Below are 16,600 nucleotides of genomic sequence, written 5' to 3' on the forward strand. Positions count from 1 at the left end.
GCCACCACTTGGGAGGCTAAGGGAGTGCTTGAGTCACCCCTCTCCCAACCTCAGGCAGCACAGCTTAAGGCTCCAGAAGAGACCCCTTCCTTCTGCTTGACAGAAAAGAGCAGAGACAACCTGGTCTTGCATCTTGGATACAAACTTAGCCACAGTAGGATAGGGCACCAGTCAGATTTGTGAGGCCTCCATTCCAGGCCCTAGCTCCTGGACAACCTTTCTACACACAGCCTGTGCCAGAAGGGAACCTGCTCCCTTGAAGAAAAGAACCCATCCTTGGAAGGATCCATCACCTACTGACTAAAGAGCCCTTGGGCCCTGAAGAACCAGCAGTGACACCCAAGTAGTATGCCACCTGCCTAGGTTGAGACTGGGATGTGCCAGCTTCATGTGAAAACCAGCACATTCCCAGCTATGGTGGCAACAGTGAGAGCACAGTTGGGGTGGGGCAGGGGTGTTGAGTAGAAAGCGGACTCTTGGGGTCTCCTATTCCAAGGCTTGGCACTTAGATGACATTTCTGGAGCTGTCCTGGTAGAGAGGGGGCCCACTGTTTTGAAGGGTGAGTCTCAGGCCTGACAGCTTTCATCACAAGCTGACTGAAGAGCCCTTGGGCCTTAACTGCACATTGGCGATAGCCTGGCAGTACTCCCTGTGGGCGTCTGGTGGTGGTGGCCATGGGCTCAGACTCCTTACCTGTGGAAAGAGGAAGAGTGGGAAGGACTGTATATTGTGGTTTGAGCGCCAGCTAAGACACAGTACAATAGAATATCAGATAGATTTCTAAGGTTTTTGACCTCAGTCCCTGACTTCCAGATGGCATCTCTGGACCAGCTCAAGGCCTAGGGGAACTTGCCATCCTGAACGGGAAAACAACAAGTCTGGCTGGCTTCGCCACCTGCTGACTGTAGAGCCCTAAGGCCTTCAGCAAACATAGGTGGCAGCCAGGTAGCAGTCACAACGGGCATTGAATGAGACCCAGTGCTCTGCTGGCTTCAAGTCTCACCTAGCACAATCCCAGTGCTGGTGGCCCCAGGGGTACTTGTGTCACCCCAACCCCAGCTCCAGGTGGCTCAGGAGAGAGAGAGAGAGAGACTCCATTTGTTTGGGAGAAAGAAAGAGAACAAGAGTCTCTTCTTGGTAATCCAGATAATTCCTCTAGATCTTACATAAAACCACCAAGGTGGTACCTCTACGAATCCGTAAAAATCATAGCAATACTGGGATTGGGGTGCTCCCCAATGCAGACATGGCTTAGATCACAATACCCAAGTCCCTTTGAATACTTAGAAAGCCTTCCAAAGAAGGACAGGTACAAACAAGCACAGACTGTGAAGACTATAATAAATACCTAATTCTTCAGTGCCCAGACACCAAAAAACATCTACAAGGATCACGACCATCAAGGAAAACATGACCTCACCAAATGAACTATATAAGGCACCAGGGACCAATTCTGGAGAAACAGAGGTATGTGACCTTTCAGAAAGAAAAAACAAAATAGTATTAAGGACACTCAAAGAAAAAAAAGATAACACAGAGAAGGAAATCAGAATTCTATCAGATAAATTTAACAAAGAGATTGAAATAACTGAAAAGAATCAAACAGCAATATTGGAGCTGAAAAATGTAACAGACACAGTGAAGAATGCATCAGAGTCTCTTAATAGCAGAATTGATCAAGCAGAAGAAAGAATTAGTGAGCTTGCAGACAGTCTATTTGAAAATACACAGTCAAAGCAGACAAAAAAAGAAAAGAATAAAAAAGAATGAAGCATGCCTACAAGATACAGAAAACAGTCTCAAAATGGCAAATCTAAAAGTTATTGGACTTAAAGAGGAGGTAAAGAAAGAGATAGGGGTAGAAAGTTTATAGGGTAAAGGTATAGTAACAGAAAACTTCCCAAACCTAGAGAAAGATACCAAAATTTAAGTACAAGAAGGCTACAGAACACCAAGCAGATTTAACCCAAAGACAACTACCCCAAGGCACTTAATAATCAAATTTCCAAAGGTCAAGGAGGTAAGGATCCTAAAAGCAGCAAGAGAAAAAGACACAAATAACATACAATGGGGCTCCAATACATCTAGCAGCAGACTTTTCAGTGGAAACCTTACAGCCCAGGAGAGAGTGGCATGACATAAAGTGTTGAAGGCAAAAAAATTATATCCTCTAACAGTACATTTGGCAAATATATCCCTTTAACATGAAGGAGAAAGAGGGACTTTCCCAAACAAACAAAAGTTAAGAGATTTCATCATCGACACTTCTGCCCTACAAGAAACACTAAAGAGATTTCTTCAGTCAGAAAGAAAAGAATGTTAATGAGCAAAAATAAATCATCTGAAGGTACAAAACTGACTGATGATATTAAGTACACAGAATATTATAACACTGTAACTGTGGTGTGTTAACTCTTACCTTAAGTAGAAGCACTAAAAGATTAACCAATCAAAAACAATAACTACAACAACTTTTCAAGACATATGCAGCACAGTAAGATAGAAATGACAAAAAGTTAAAAAGTAGGGGGATAAACTTAAGGTATAGAGTCATTGGTTTTCTTTTAACTTGTTAAATTTGTTTATGGAAGTGGTGTTAGGCTGTTATCAGCTTAAAATAATGGGTTATTAAGATAGTATTTGCAAGCCTCATGGTAATCTCAAATCAAAAAACATACAATGGATACAAAAAATAAAAAGCAAGAAATTAAAGCATATCACCAGAGAAAATCACTTTCACTAAAAGGCAGGAAGAAGGAAGATAACACTACAAAACAACTGAAAACAAATAACAAAATGACAGGAGTAAGTCTTCACTTATCAATAACAACACTGAATGTAAATGGACTTAAAGGACTACCATTAAAAAACATGCAGAGGCTGAATGAATAAAAAACAAGATCCATTGACCTGTTGCCTACAAGAAACACACTTTACCTATAAAGATACACACAGAGTGAAAATAAAGGGATTGAAAAAGAAATTCCAGGCCACTGGAAACCAAAAAAAGAGCAAGAGTAGCTATACTTAGATTGCACAAAATAGATTTCAACACAAAAATATAAGAGACAAAGATCATTATATAATGACAAAGTGGTCAATTAAGCAAGAGGATGTAACAATTTTAAATACATATGCACCTAACACTGGGACACCAAGCTATATAAAGAAAATACTAGAGCTAAAGGGAAAGATAGAACCCCAATATAAAAATAGCCGTAGACTTTAACACTCCACTTTCAGCAGTGGACAGATCTTCCACAGAGAAAATCAACAAAGAAACATTGGACTTAGAAAGAAAGATGGCAGAGAGAAGAGGAAACAGGGTAACATGCAGCTCTCACTTGGATGGGCAGAATAGCATGTGGAGACTCACACCATAAACTCTGGCTCTAAGAACCACAGCAGGAACATTACCAGGAAAACCAAAAGAATTCACAGATTCTCTGAAAGAAGCGGCACATCGCTGCAAATTCTGCGAGACAGTCAAATAACTGAGTTCCCAAAGTATGAGAGAGAGTATGTGTCTCCAAACACACATGTCCACTGGGGAGTCTGAAAATCCAGATCACGGGAGAAGGATTTAACCTCACCTATAACAAAAATGAATATAGGGAGCCACATGAAATATAAAGGCAGAAGCAGCAGCGGGAAGAGCTTTGTAAGCACACCCAGTCTCCAACTTGAGCCCAGGGAAGCCATCCCTGACTGCATCTGATAGAGGCCCTCAGGGAAGGCAGCAAGCAGAATTAGGGAGGAGGTCAAGGATGAAAAAAGCTTCCAACTGAATTTTATAATAATTTCAACTGGGCACAAACTTTCTTCAGCAGAACCCACAGGGTAAATGGGAATCCTCCCTAAATCATTCTATGAAGTCAGTATCACTGTAATACCAAAACCAAGAAAGGAGAGGAGGGGAGGGGAGGGAAGGGGAGAAGGAAAGGAGAGGGAAGGAAGGGGAGGAGAGGGGAGAAGGAAGGAAGGAAGAAAACCACAGATCCCTGATGAACATAGATGCAAAAATCCTCAACAAAATACTAGCTAAGAGAATCCAACAGCATAGCAAAAAGATAATACACCTTAATCAAATGGGTATACCAGGAAAGCAGGGATGGTTTAATACATGCAAGTCAATAAATGTGATACATCACATAAAAGGAATTAAAAACAAAAATCATATGATCATCTCAATGATGCAGAAAAGGCATTTGATGAAATTCAGCCATCCCTTTATGATTAAAACCTTTAGCAAAATTGGCATAGAAGGGATATATCTCAAGGTAATAAAAGCCATCTATGACAAACCAACAGCCAACATTATATTAAATGGGAAAAAGTTGAAAGCATCCCCCCCGAGAACTGGAACAAGATAAGGATGCCCACTTTCACTACTTCTATTCAACACAGTACTGCAAGTCCTAGCCAGAGCAATCAGACAAGAGAAAGAAACAGACAAAAACCGATAAGGAAGAAGTCAAATTATCCTTGCTTGCAGACAATATAATCTTGTATTTGGAAAAACCTAAAGACTTCACCAAAAAAAAATCAAAACTGATAAATTCAGTAAAGTTGCAGGGAACAAATCAACATACAAAACTCAGTACCATGTCTATATGCCAAGAACCAACAATCTGAAAAACAAATCAAGAAAGTAATGCCATTTACAATAGCTACAAATAAAATAAAATATCTAGGAAGGAACTTAAAGAAAGGAAAGATCTCTACAAGGGAAACTATAAAACACTGACGCAAAAAATTGAAGAGGACACACAAAAAAATGGGAAAATATTCCATGTTCATGGGTTGGGAAAATCAATACTGTTAAAATGTACATACTATCCAAAGCAACTTACAGATTCAATGCAATTCCTATAAAAATACTAATGACATTCTTTACAGAAATAGAAAAAGCAAGCTATATTGGTCTGTTTTCACATTGCTATAAATACCCGAGACACGGTAATTTATAAAGAAAAGCGGTTTAATTGACTCACAATTCCACATGGCTAGGAGGCCTAAGGAAACTTACAATCATGGCAGAAGGTGAAGGATCAAGGACCTTCTTCACATGGCAGCAGGAGAGAGAAGTGTGAGGAGCAGAAGCGGAAGAGCCCCTTATAAATCAGATCTTGTGAGAACTCATTCAGTATTACAAGAACAGCATGCGGCAAGCTGTCCCCATGATCCAATCACTTCCCACTGGCTTCCTCCCTTGACACGTGGCGATAATGGGGATTATAATTCAAGGTAAGATTTGGGTGGGGACACAGAGCCAAACCATATCACAATCCTAAAATTTACATGGAACCTCAAAAGTTCCAGAATAGTCAAAAGTATCCTGAGGAAAAAGAACAAGACTAGAAACACATTACCTGATTTCAAATTACACTACAGAGTTATAGTAACCAAAATGGCATGATTGTCGCATAAAAGTACACATACAGACTACCAGAATACACTAGAAAGCCCAGGAATAAATCCATACATCTATAGCGAACTCATTTTTGACAAAGTTGCCAAGAACATCCAGTGGGGAAAGAACAGTCTCTTCCATAAATGGTGCTGGGAAAGCTGGATATTTCATTCAGAAGAATGAAACTAGACCCCGATCTTTCACCATATACAAAAATAGAATCAAAATGGATTCAAGACTTAAACCTAAGACCTCTACTATGAAACTACTAAAAGGAAACATTGGGGAAACTCCCCAGGACATTAGAGTGGGCAAGGATTTCTTGAGTAATACCATAAAAGAATGGGCTCCTAAAGCAAATAAGGACAAGTGGGATCACATAAAGTTAAAAAGCTACTGAACAGCAAAAAAAAAAAAAAAAAAAAAAAAATCGACAAACTGAAGTGACAACCACAGAATGGGAGAAAATATTTGCAAACTACCCAGCTGACAATGAATTAATAACCAGAATATATAAGGAGCTCAAACAATAGGAGAAAAAAAATCTAATAATCTGATCCAAAAATGGGCCAAAGATTTGAACAGACATTTCTCAAAAGAAGACCTATAAATGGCAAATACACATATGAAAAGGTATCAACATCACTGATCATCAGAAAAATGCAAATCAAAACTACAACGAGATATCATTTTATACCAGTTAAAATGACTTAGCCAAAAGACAGGCAATGATAAATGTTGGAGAGGATGTGGACAAAGGGAATCTTCACACACTATTGGTGAGAATGTAAATTAACACAACCATATGGAGAACAGTTTGGAGGTCCCTCCCAAAAGCAAAAATAGAGCTACCATATGACCCGGCAATCCCACTCCTAGGTGCACACCCAAAAGAAAGGAAATCAGTATATTGAAGAGGTATCTGCATTCCCATGTTAATTGCAGCACTATGCACAATAGCCAAGATAGAGTAGAAGGATGATTACCAGAGGCTGGGGAGAGTAGTTGGGGCAGTGTGGGTGGGGCAGTGGGGATGGTTAATGAGTACCAAAAAAAAAAAAAAGTAGTTAGAAAAAAATGAATAAGACCTAGTATGTGCTAGCACAACAGAGTGGCTATGGTCAAAAATAATTTAATTGTGCATTTAAATATAACTAAAATAATATAACTGGGTTGTTTGTAACACAAAGGATAAATGCTTGAGGTGATGGATAGCCCATTTACCCTGATGTGATTATTATGCATTGCATGCCTGTATCAAAGTATCTCATGTATCCCACAAATACTTATACCTACTATGTACCCACAAAAATAAAAAATTAAAATATTAACATCAACAAAAATCACAAAAATGTGTAAAACCTGGCATTAAATAGGCCACAAAAGGACACTTATTTATGGCAGGAGAGTTGAAACAAGAATGTAGAGCATCACTTTGTTCGACTTCTGCTGGAAGCATGCATGTAGGGTGACTGAAATGTTTCACCGCTTTACACATGCCTATGAAAGACTACTAGTACTGATTTTGAAGTTAAAATGCATTTTTACAGGTAGGCAAATTCACAAATACATAATTCATGAATAATCAAACTCAACTGAAAAAGAAATCTGTCTCTATAAGGTCAACTGCAGCACGTGGATTTTACTCTGGTAATGAAAATTACAATATGCTTTAGTAAAATGCTCCATGTAATTCAGTAGAAAGTAATCAATCTACCTTTATTAATAGTATCATTCTAAATACCCAATATCATTCTACAAGAGCTTTTATTAGATTGATGTGCAACTTTACATAATAAGGTAGACTTATTACTATGTAGAGTACATACCTGCAGCTTCTAGTAAAGCTTCCAGTCTAGCCTGTGTTTCTGGATCTACTGTCCTGAGGTCTGCACCATCAGCAGTACCTGATAAGAGCAACTTGGAAGCTGTTTCCAGCATTGGATTTTCCAAATCATCCTGATCCAAAATGAAAGACTCCACCTATAAAACAAATGCAAAAAGAGGGAGGAAGGGAGAAATGAACAGTGAAAGGAAAAGAGGGGAGAGAAATAAAAAGAAAGCAGGGGAGGGAAAAAATATGTTAACATAATTAACAATGATAAACACAATGCAACCCCCAAAAGTTCAACATGACATCTAAGCCAGTTGATTAACAAAAGAAGAAAATTATATTTGTGGAAGAATTCAAAACTTTCTTACTCATATGCAGCCTAATTTTCTTTCCTAATATTCTTTTCTAGTTTAATTTGGTTATTAGTTATATGTAGGGTTGAGTGTGATGCTTAGGTTGTGAAAACTCTGTGAATAGAAGACCTAACTAAATCAGCAGTTTTTAAATGTTTTGCTTTCAGGACTCAATGAAGTACTGAACGCCCAAGGACTTTATATAAACCCTATTTTTCTTGATATTTACCATATTGGAAATTAAGTAACAAATATCAATATCAAAAAATTACATACATTAATCTCACCACTGATTTCATCCAAAAAGTCTTTAAGTACTGGAAAGCTGTCAAGCCTAGGCAAACAAGTTTCAAAATTCTAATTTGTGCTTGAAAGCTTTACTTTATCATCGGCAACAAGTATTGTTGTTTTCCTTAAAGTGACAGACTCACTTAAAACATGATTAGGAGTATTTGCCAAATATCCAAGTTTGACAACTGTAGTTTTTCATTTGTACTTTACCATAAAAATGACATTTCATGGGGGTAAAAGGCTAACTCAGCTCACATCTCAAAACACAGCAGTTATTTTTCCTCCAGACAAACACTACACTTTTTGTATGCAGCAAAAGTGTTTTATGTGTACTTCCCATTTTGTTATACACAGTAATATTCAAAGAACATGCATTCAAAAGGGGAGTTTTCATAAAATTAATAATTTTATCGCTTCAAGAACATTCTTAAAGTTAAACTAGCATGTCTTTTTAACTTCAAGCGCATGGCAGTGAAGAATACAATCATATCAATATAGTTTGTTTCCATGGCCTTCCGGTCCAGAAGTTCTACCCACCACTATTTTTGCACCAACATTGTAAATGTCAACATAGTAAAAAAGTCAAGTAACATCTCAACATTATGATAAAAATAGTTTTGACCTCATGGACACCTTGAAATGGTCTCTGGGCCTTGAGGTGTCTATTTACTAGGTTAAGAAACACTGATATAAGTATAGCAGATTCAATTAAAGAAATTTAAAGAATTAGAAAATAACAAACTCCTAAGACAGGAGTAAAGTTTTGTTTTGATATTCCCTATCAGAGTGCTACTTACAAATAGGTACTAAAACATATTCTTTTCTGCTTACTGATAAAAATTGATAATTATTATATAAAATATCACTATTTAATATCATCAGAGTTAGTTTATTTCACAAATCTAAGGTACTACTAACACTGCAATAACTAAAATAGGTGTAAAAATAACTGATAAGCTAGAATACAATCATGCTCGTGCCTACTATCCAGAAGGTAATAAAAAAGACAACTTAAGGAATAAATCCTTAACCATCATAACCTCAGAAATGATACTGTTCCATCTTGAAAAGTCAACTAGAAAGTAACCAGGAATACTGCTATAAGTAATCAACACATTTAATACTAAATGTTAAATCTGGAAAGAAATAATGTAAGTTTCTCTACTAAGTTCCATTAAACTAAAGCAGTTTAACATGGAATAACATTTGAGATTTCAAATATTTTATACACAAATAAACACAACATTCTAAAAGCACTCTGTAAATATTTTTTAAATTTCATAAAATTTTGTACTACATTAACTTTAATCAATAACTCCTTATGGCAGGGAGATAAGAAAACAAAAACAATTTTAAAAAATTATATATATTTTAAAATTATATATGTGTGTGCATAAGTGTATATATATATTCTTTTTTAAAGAGACATGGATGGTCTCGCTATGTTGCCCAAGCTGGCCTCAAACTCCTGGGATTAAGTAATCCTCCTGCCTCGGCCTCCCAAGTAGCTGGGAGTACAGGCACACACCACTCCTTACTGATTTTTTTTCTTTTTGTAGCAACAGGGTGTGGAACTCCTGGGCTGAAGTGATCTTGCCACTTTGGCCTCCCAAAGGATGGGATTATAGGCATGCACTACCAGGTCTGGCTAATTTTAAGTTATCTTTAAAGGTAGTAGCAGAAGTATGAGAAAGAAAGAATTTTATAGGCTGACTGAACTATTATACTTTAGGAAGCAAATTTTTGGGCATGGCAAAGTGCAATTCAAAATTATAGCAGTAAAAAATATGTTTTCTTATTGTCAAACAAAGGTCCAGAAGATGAATCTTTCTAAAGAAAAGGCTGTTTCCTAATGAAATTTTCTAACATCTGAAATTTATTAAAATATTTACAATTATTTAAATTTAATAAGAAAACATAAAAGCAAATAAACAAATGTATGAAATTGAACAGGTAAAATGAATAGATGAAATACCATAATACAGTATTTTAAATGAACATTTTAGAAAGTAAAAGACCTCAAAGAGCAGTCTATAGTTCACTGATTAATCAAAGGTAGAGATCGGAGGTGCTAAAGATGTTCAAAGGAGACACTGCATGCATAAAAAATAATATAAAAGGATTTTGAACAAAAAAATTGATTTGTATAAGAGGAGACAAAGAAACATGGACTGGCAGGTATAAAATTTCTATGTGATAGAACACTGGGTTTTACTGTAGGTTTGAAAAGACAGGTTAGAAGTTGAATCACAGAAGATATCAAATTTCAAGCAGAAGGGACTGTCTTACACAAAGTCCCCTATGCCACAGGTATCCTAACTAGCCTGGTGAAAACTCACTAGGAAAACTGCATTTCCATCTCTCGATGACATATACTAAATACAGAAACATTTACTTTCTTACTGACGTTAAGCTTCTCCACAAAAGTTCTTATGTTATTCTTAAGCCCACTGTTCTCCCTATATGCAAAACTTGGTAACTTAAAAAACTGTAAATTCAAATGACTATGAAATTCTTATAGAGAGCTTCAGAAAAGGGAGGGGCTATCAAAATGACAGAAAAGAACAGGAATGAATATTTATTATTTCCTCCCCATCCCTCATTTATGATTAATGAAGGAGCTACTTTCAAGGATACTGCTAAAATATGAAGGCCTAGGTACCAGAATAGATTTTGTTGCTACCTGTGTGACCTAACCAAGTCTCTCTCTTAGCCATCTATAACTTTAGACCCTCAATTCTGCCTTTTTTCATAGATTTATCACACGTGAATATTATACATATTGTCTTTCTAAGTTCTGTAAAAACAAACACTTTTTTGGTTTAGTCGTGTACACCCAGCAATTAGAAGTGTGTCTAACTCACTGTCAGGATTCAAGTGACTATTGAATAAATAAGAATCTATAAAGAAGGTGAAATTTACCAGATGATTTTGGAATTCTTCCCTTTCAGATTCTAAAAGGCTCTAGTGTATTTGGAGAAGAACGGGGGTAATCACAATAAATACATCTAAAGGTATATTTTATAGATCTTGGAGACACAGAATCTTACATTAGGTAGCAGGTGGTATAAAATGCTATTTTCATTGACTTATTACACACACATTTATTGTAAACATTCTATGTGTAAAAAATACTGTTTAATACTATGGGAGTTAAAGAAATGTTTGATACCAGCCTTGCTATGTAGGAACTTATTTCTTTAATGAGCATGTGTAAAAATGAAACATAATACAGGGTAGAAAGTGCATAAGGTAATGAGAAAGAAAAAGAGGTATAAAAGTTCAGCAAGGAGAAAGAGAATTTCCTCCTTTAATACCAGTTCCCCTTTTTTCAACTAGAAAGAGCTTGTGTTACATTACAAAACAAGTGAAGAGAGACTGGCATAAAGAGATGCAATCTTATAAACATACAAAAATAAGTATTCCTTTATTAAATTATGGACATACACCTCTCTGCCATACCAGATCCCCAGCTGAAACAGCTCAGATTAAAAACTAAAATGAATTTTCCCTCTGAAACCTACTGCATTTTTATTATATTATTCTACAGAAAAAAAAAAATCATTTTGAATCACAACCAACTTCTGGAACATAACAAACATTAAAAGTGGTCCAAATAAGAAATTCAAATAAGTATTTGAACCGGACACGGTGGCTCACGCCTGTAATCCCAGCACTTTGGGAGGCCGAGGTAGGCGGATTGCCTGAGGTTGGGAGTTCGAGACCAGCCTGGCCAACACGGTGAAACCCTGTCTCTACTAAAAATACAAAAATTAGCCAGGCATGGTGGTGTACTCCTATAATCCCAGCTACTTGGGAGGCTGAGGCAGGAGAATCGCTTAAACCTGGGAGGTGCAGGTTGCAGTGAGCCGAGATCGAGCCACTGCACTCCAGCCTGGGTGACAGAGCAAGACTCTGTCTCAAAAATAAAATAAAATTAAATTAAATTTTAAAATTTTAAAGAAAGTACTTGAAAATATTTTATATTTAAATGAAATATATAAATAACTTCCATGAAGAGAGAAGACGAAGGAAAGAAATGTCCTTACTAAACGTATTCTCTAAGCGGGAAAAAAGCTATCAAAGTTACAACTGGCCTTTTTTAAAAGTTGTATTTAAAGTAGTTTGAATGTGTTGTTTTGACCAGCTGGATATTTTATGAAATGATGTTTATGAATTAAGAACCATCAAAATGCAAGAGGCTTAGAAATCACAAGGTTCAATTCATTGTTACAGATGAAAAAACCAGACACAAGGACCTTTATTTAAATAGCAGATTTCTAAATACCTAGTACCAAGAGACCAGTTATCCAATTAACTAGCTCAATATACTTTCCACCAGGAAATTCAATGCTGGAATAATAAAGCGTTGAACTTTCACACTGCTCTGGGAAAGGTAACTTGAAATTTCACATTCAGGGATTAGGCTGTTAACTACCTGAACCCATTGTTTAATTACTAAAAGTGGGACAACCAAACCTAACATGCACCCGAGTTATGCAACATAAAATACACAGCACCTCCTATAAAGAATTTTTGTACCTCCAATAAAAAATAATCTAATAGAACTTTTAGACATGTAAATAACTTCCAGTACATGGAAATTAGTAAGGCAAATACAGGAATAAGATAAATCAATGTTTCTCAATGTAAAAGCACTATTAACATTTTGGACCAGATAATTCTTTGTTGTTTGGGGCTGTCTTATGTAATTTAGGATGTTTGACAGCAACCCTGGCCTATATTCACTAAATGCCAGTTAGCAACACTCCCTTAGGCTGTAATAACCAAAAATGTCTCCAGACATTGCTAACTGTTCCCTTACAAGAGAAAATTAAAAACAACAACAGCAACAAAAATCATGAAGGAGAAAGAGATTGAGAATCACTGGGTTAAATATAAGCCAAAAAGAAAAATCTAAAATGTGGAACATTTTATATCAAAACTGACCATTTTCTTCACATAAATAGAATGGGAGCAAAAAATCTTTTTTGAATAGAGTAAGAACAGTTCTAAATTAAAGAGAGTCGAGAGATATAACCAGCAAAATAATAGGTCTTACTTAAATTCTATTCAAACAGGACGACTGTAAAAACAGTATTTTTGAGACAAGAAATCTGAATGTGAACTGAAATGTTTGTATAATCATTGGATTATACAAATACAAAAATAATTTTGTTATAATCAATACCCTCCATAAATATACAATAGAGAAAAGCAACTCTATGTGCAAATAACTATCAAACAAGTTTGAAAGAGGTACTAAACAGATACTAATACAGTGATTATGCAGAGAAATGAGAAAACAATTATGAATGAGAGTGCTAATAATATAAAGGAATTACTCCAGTTATGTAAGAAAAGATCCTTGTTTTTCAGACATGCATACTGAAGTATGTAGGAATAGTGTCAGAAATTTGTCATCAAATACTTAAAGAAAACAAAGCTTCATGGCAAATTCTTGAAAATGTTGCATCTAAGAAATAGATATATAGAGGTTTTGTTTTGTTTTGTTTACTGAGACAGGGTCTCACTCTGTCACCCAGGCTGGAGTGCAGTGGCAGAATCTCGGTTCACTGCAGCCTCTGCCTCCTGGGTTCAAGCGATTCTCCTCCCACCTCAGCCTCCGGAGTAGCTGGAAATACAGGTGCACATCACCACGCCCACCTAATTTTTGTGTATTTTGGTAGAAATGAGTTTTCATCATGTTAGCCAGGCTGGTCTCAAACTCCTGACCTCAAGTGATCTGCCCTCCTTGGCCTCTCAAAAGTGCTGGGACTACAGGCGTGAGCCACTGCACCCGACCTATAGAGGTTTTTTTTATACGAGTCTCTGTACTTTCGTTCATGCTAAGTCCTTTTAATTTTGAAAGACTAAAGGTGATGACATTTCACTGTAGAAGTTGCTTTTATTCAAACAGAAAAACTATTATTTAACAGTAATATTACTTAGATTTCTAAGATAATTAGAATTCTTTTTCGCTTTCTCCCCAAATTAAGTCTAACTTAATACAAACAATAATGAAAACCAAGGTCTTTTAACAATAGTCAGAGCTGAATGAATTTGTTTGTCATTAACGGTAATTCAAATCTTTCTACACTCAAAATACAAAGTCACATGGAAATTTGGTAATGCGGGGTCATTTGGACCAACTGTGATCGTTAGCATTACATTTCAAACTACTCCTCAAGTTAGAAATATCATTGCCGTACTAGAGAAGAATAGTTCATTCTGTAGTTTAATAAACTGGTATTTATTCCAAAGGATAAGAAAATTAGTGTATTTTGGCTGGGTGCGGTGGCTCACGCCTGTAATCCCAGCATTTTGGGAGGCCGAGGCGGGCAGATCACCTGAGGTAAGGAGTTCGAGACCAGCCTGGTCAACATGGTGAAACCCTGTCTCTACTAAAAATACAAAAATTAGCCAGGCATTCCAGCTACTCAGGAGGCTGAGACAGGAGAATTGCTTGAACCCGGGAGGCGGAGGTTGCATTGAGCCGAGATCGCACCATTGCACCCCAGCCTGAGGGACAAGAGCTAGACTTCCTCTCAAAAAAAAAAAAAAAGAAAAGAAAACTAGTATATTTTAATTAACTGGATGCCATACATACAAACTCCATTCAACTTAACAAATATCTACAAACTACATACTAAGTGCAAAGCAGTAGGCTACTCATTGGATTATACAAATACAAAAATAATTTTGTTATAATCAATACCTTCCATAAATATACAATAGAGAAAGGCAACTGTATGTGCAAGTAACTATCAAACAAATTTGAAAGAAGTACTAAACAGATACTAATACAGTGATTGTGCAGAGAAATGAGAAAACAATTATGAATGAGAGTGCTAAAAGCAATGATGCTTCAGGAAGATGGTGCCTTTCAATACTGTGCTACGTTCAGAATTTATATTAAGTTACAGAAGGATTTAAGCATTAAGGCAAATAACTGGTAAAAGAAAGATAATTGGGGACCATGTTAAAGATCGTTTCAGATAGATATGACACCAGAGACAAAACAACGAATTAGGAACTTAAGTAAATCAAATGCATTATGTGAGGTGAATATGGAAAAAAGGTCAGTCTCTAAGGATAAACATACTTTATGAAAGAAAAATACTGACAACCCAAAATTTAGACTTCTTTACATTCAACACTAACCCCATCCCCCATCTGATGCTTTCCAGAAGAAAAAAACAATAAGAAATACTTATTATAGATAAATAATATTATTTATCTTTTTATTTATTACTTATGATAGATAAATAATAAGAAATATTTATTATTGTTTTTGTTGTTCTGGAAAATACCCTATTTATCACTGAATCTCAAAAGCTGGTAATCTGAACTTTAAACCAGTAATCCACATTTCAAAAAAGGTGTTCTAAGTCTTGACTATATTATAAAAGCATTTTCAAACAAATAATCCCCACACTTATTCCTGGAAAAGAAGTTATCTTCAGTCCAAAATTTACCATACTTAAAATTTTAAGATTTCTTAATAAATCCAGTCAATGCAGAAAAATCCCTCCAAAAAGATTTCATATTTTTTTCTAAATTTTTCTTTCAGTAAGTGTCAGTGATTGATTTTTTAGCATCGATTTAGACATTTCAGTAACTTAAAATGGGTTTACAGATATAAATCCATAACTAACACTACTTTGGCTACAAAAAATAAAAGTTCATTAGAAATGACTTACGGCCATCATTATGGGATGAATTACATAATTCATATATATAACCTATTCACTGATATTCAAAGCACAGGCTATATGAACATAATTGAAGGCAACAAGTCTTAATTTTGGTATTATCATTATGAAATACAATTTGCATATGAAAACATTTTTAAAACTGAATATAAAAAAGTGAATATAAAAATTAAGAAACTTGAGTTTATGATCATTTTATGATAGTGACTGAATAAGTTCTTAATTTATTAAGAAATTATAATAATTTCTGGGCTCTCAAGTAAGCCTGGAAGAATATGGCTATCTGCTCTTACAGTTCTTTGAATACTGATAGGCAGACTTATTACACGTAAAATAAGAAATAAGAAGTATTCATAATTGTAAAGTCATCACAATTTAGTCTCTTCTGCACATGACCCAGAAATAATTCCTTTTGTCTGTATTTTTTATAGTCTTAAATAAGGGTAAACTTTGATAAAATACCACAATTCTTAATGGAGTAAATTATTCCAAAATTAATACAATTGAAATTTTTTTTCTATACATACAAAGACAAAATCTTCAGTAACATCACAGAACACTAATCCAAGTATAAGATTGAAATTTAAAAAGTTGAAAGAAAATAAAAACCTGCTTAAAGAAATAAAGTCTTTCTTGTAAAAAGAATGGTCAATGATTCATCATGGTATTCTGAGAATACAGCAAATAAAAGTAAAGTGAACCTCATTAAAGATAATTTACCTCTCAAAAAGTCTATTTACAGAAAAAAAACCACTGATCTATTCCTGTATTTTTTCATTCATACTCATCTATCAACTTAACAAATATTAGTTAAGCAGCTACTATAATCTAGGCATCAGTGATATAATAGTTAACACAGCTTTGTTCCATAGCGCTTTCATAAAACATGACTTCTTTCTTATGCTTCAAACTGCTATATGCCTGCAACAATTGAGTATGACATTACTAACAATTCAATATAACATTTTTAACATAAATTATAAGCTTTACAAA

The 16,600-nt window shown here is 35.5% G+C and overlaps 1 protein-coding gene across 4 annotated transcripts in view; it reads right to left on the reverse strand.

The window, feature by feature from the left end:
* ANKRD17 (ankyrin repeat domain 17) overlaps nt 1–16,600 on the reverse strand; it is a 184,657-nt gene that overhangs the window by 99,238 nt on the left and 68,819 nt on the right. For all 4 annotated transcript variants that reach the window (XM_011927143.1, XM_011927144.1, XM_011927141.1 and 1 more), the window contains one exon: nt 7,244–7,397. In XM_011927143.1, the coding sequence (XP_011782533.1) occupies nt 7,244–7,397 (154 nt within the window). The remainder of the gene's footprint in view (nt 1–7,243; nt 7,398–16,600) is intronic.

Source organism: Colobus angolensis, unplaced genomic scaffold, assembly GCF_000951035.1.
Source record: "Colobus angolensis palliatus isolate OR3802 unplaced genomic scaffold, Cang.pa_1.0 Scaffold70, whole genome shotgun sequence".
In the NCBI taxonomy this organism is placed as follows: domain Eukaryota; kingdom Metazoa; phylum Chordata; class Mammalia; order Primates; family Cercopithecidae; genus Colobus; species Colobus angolensis.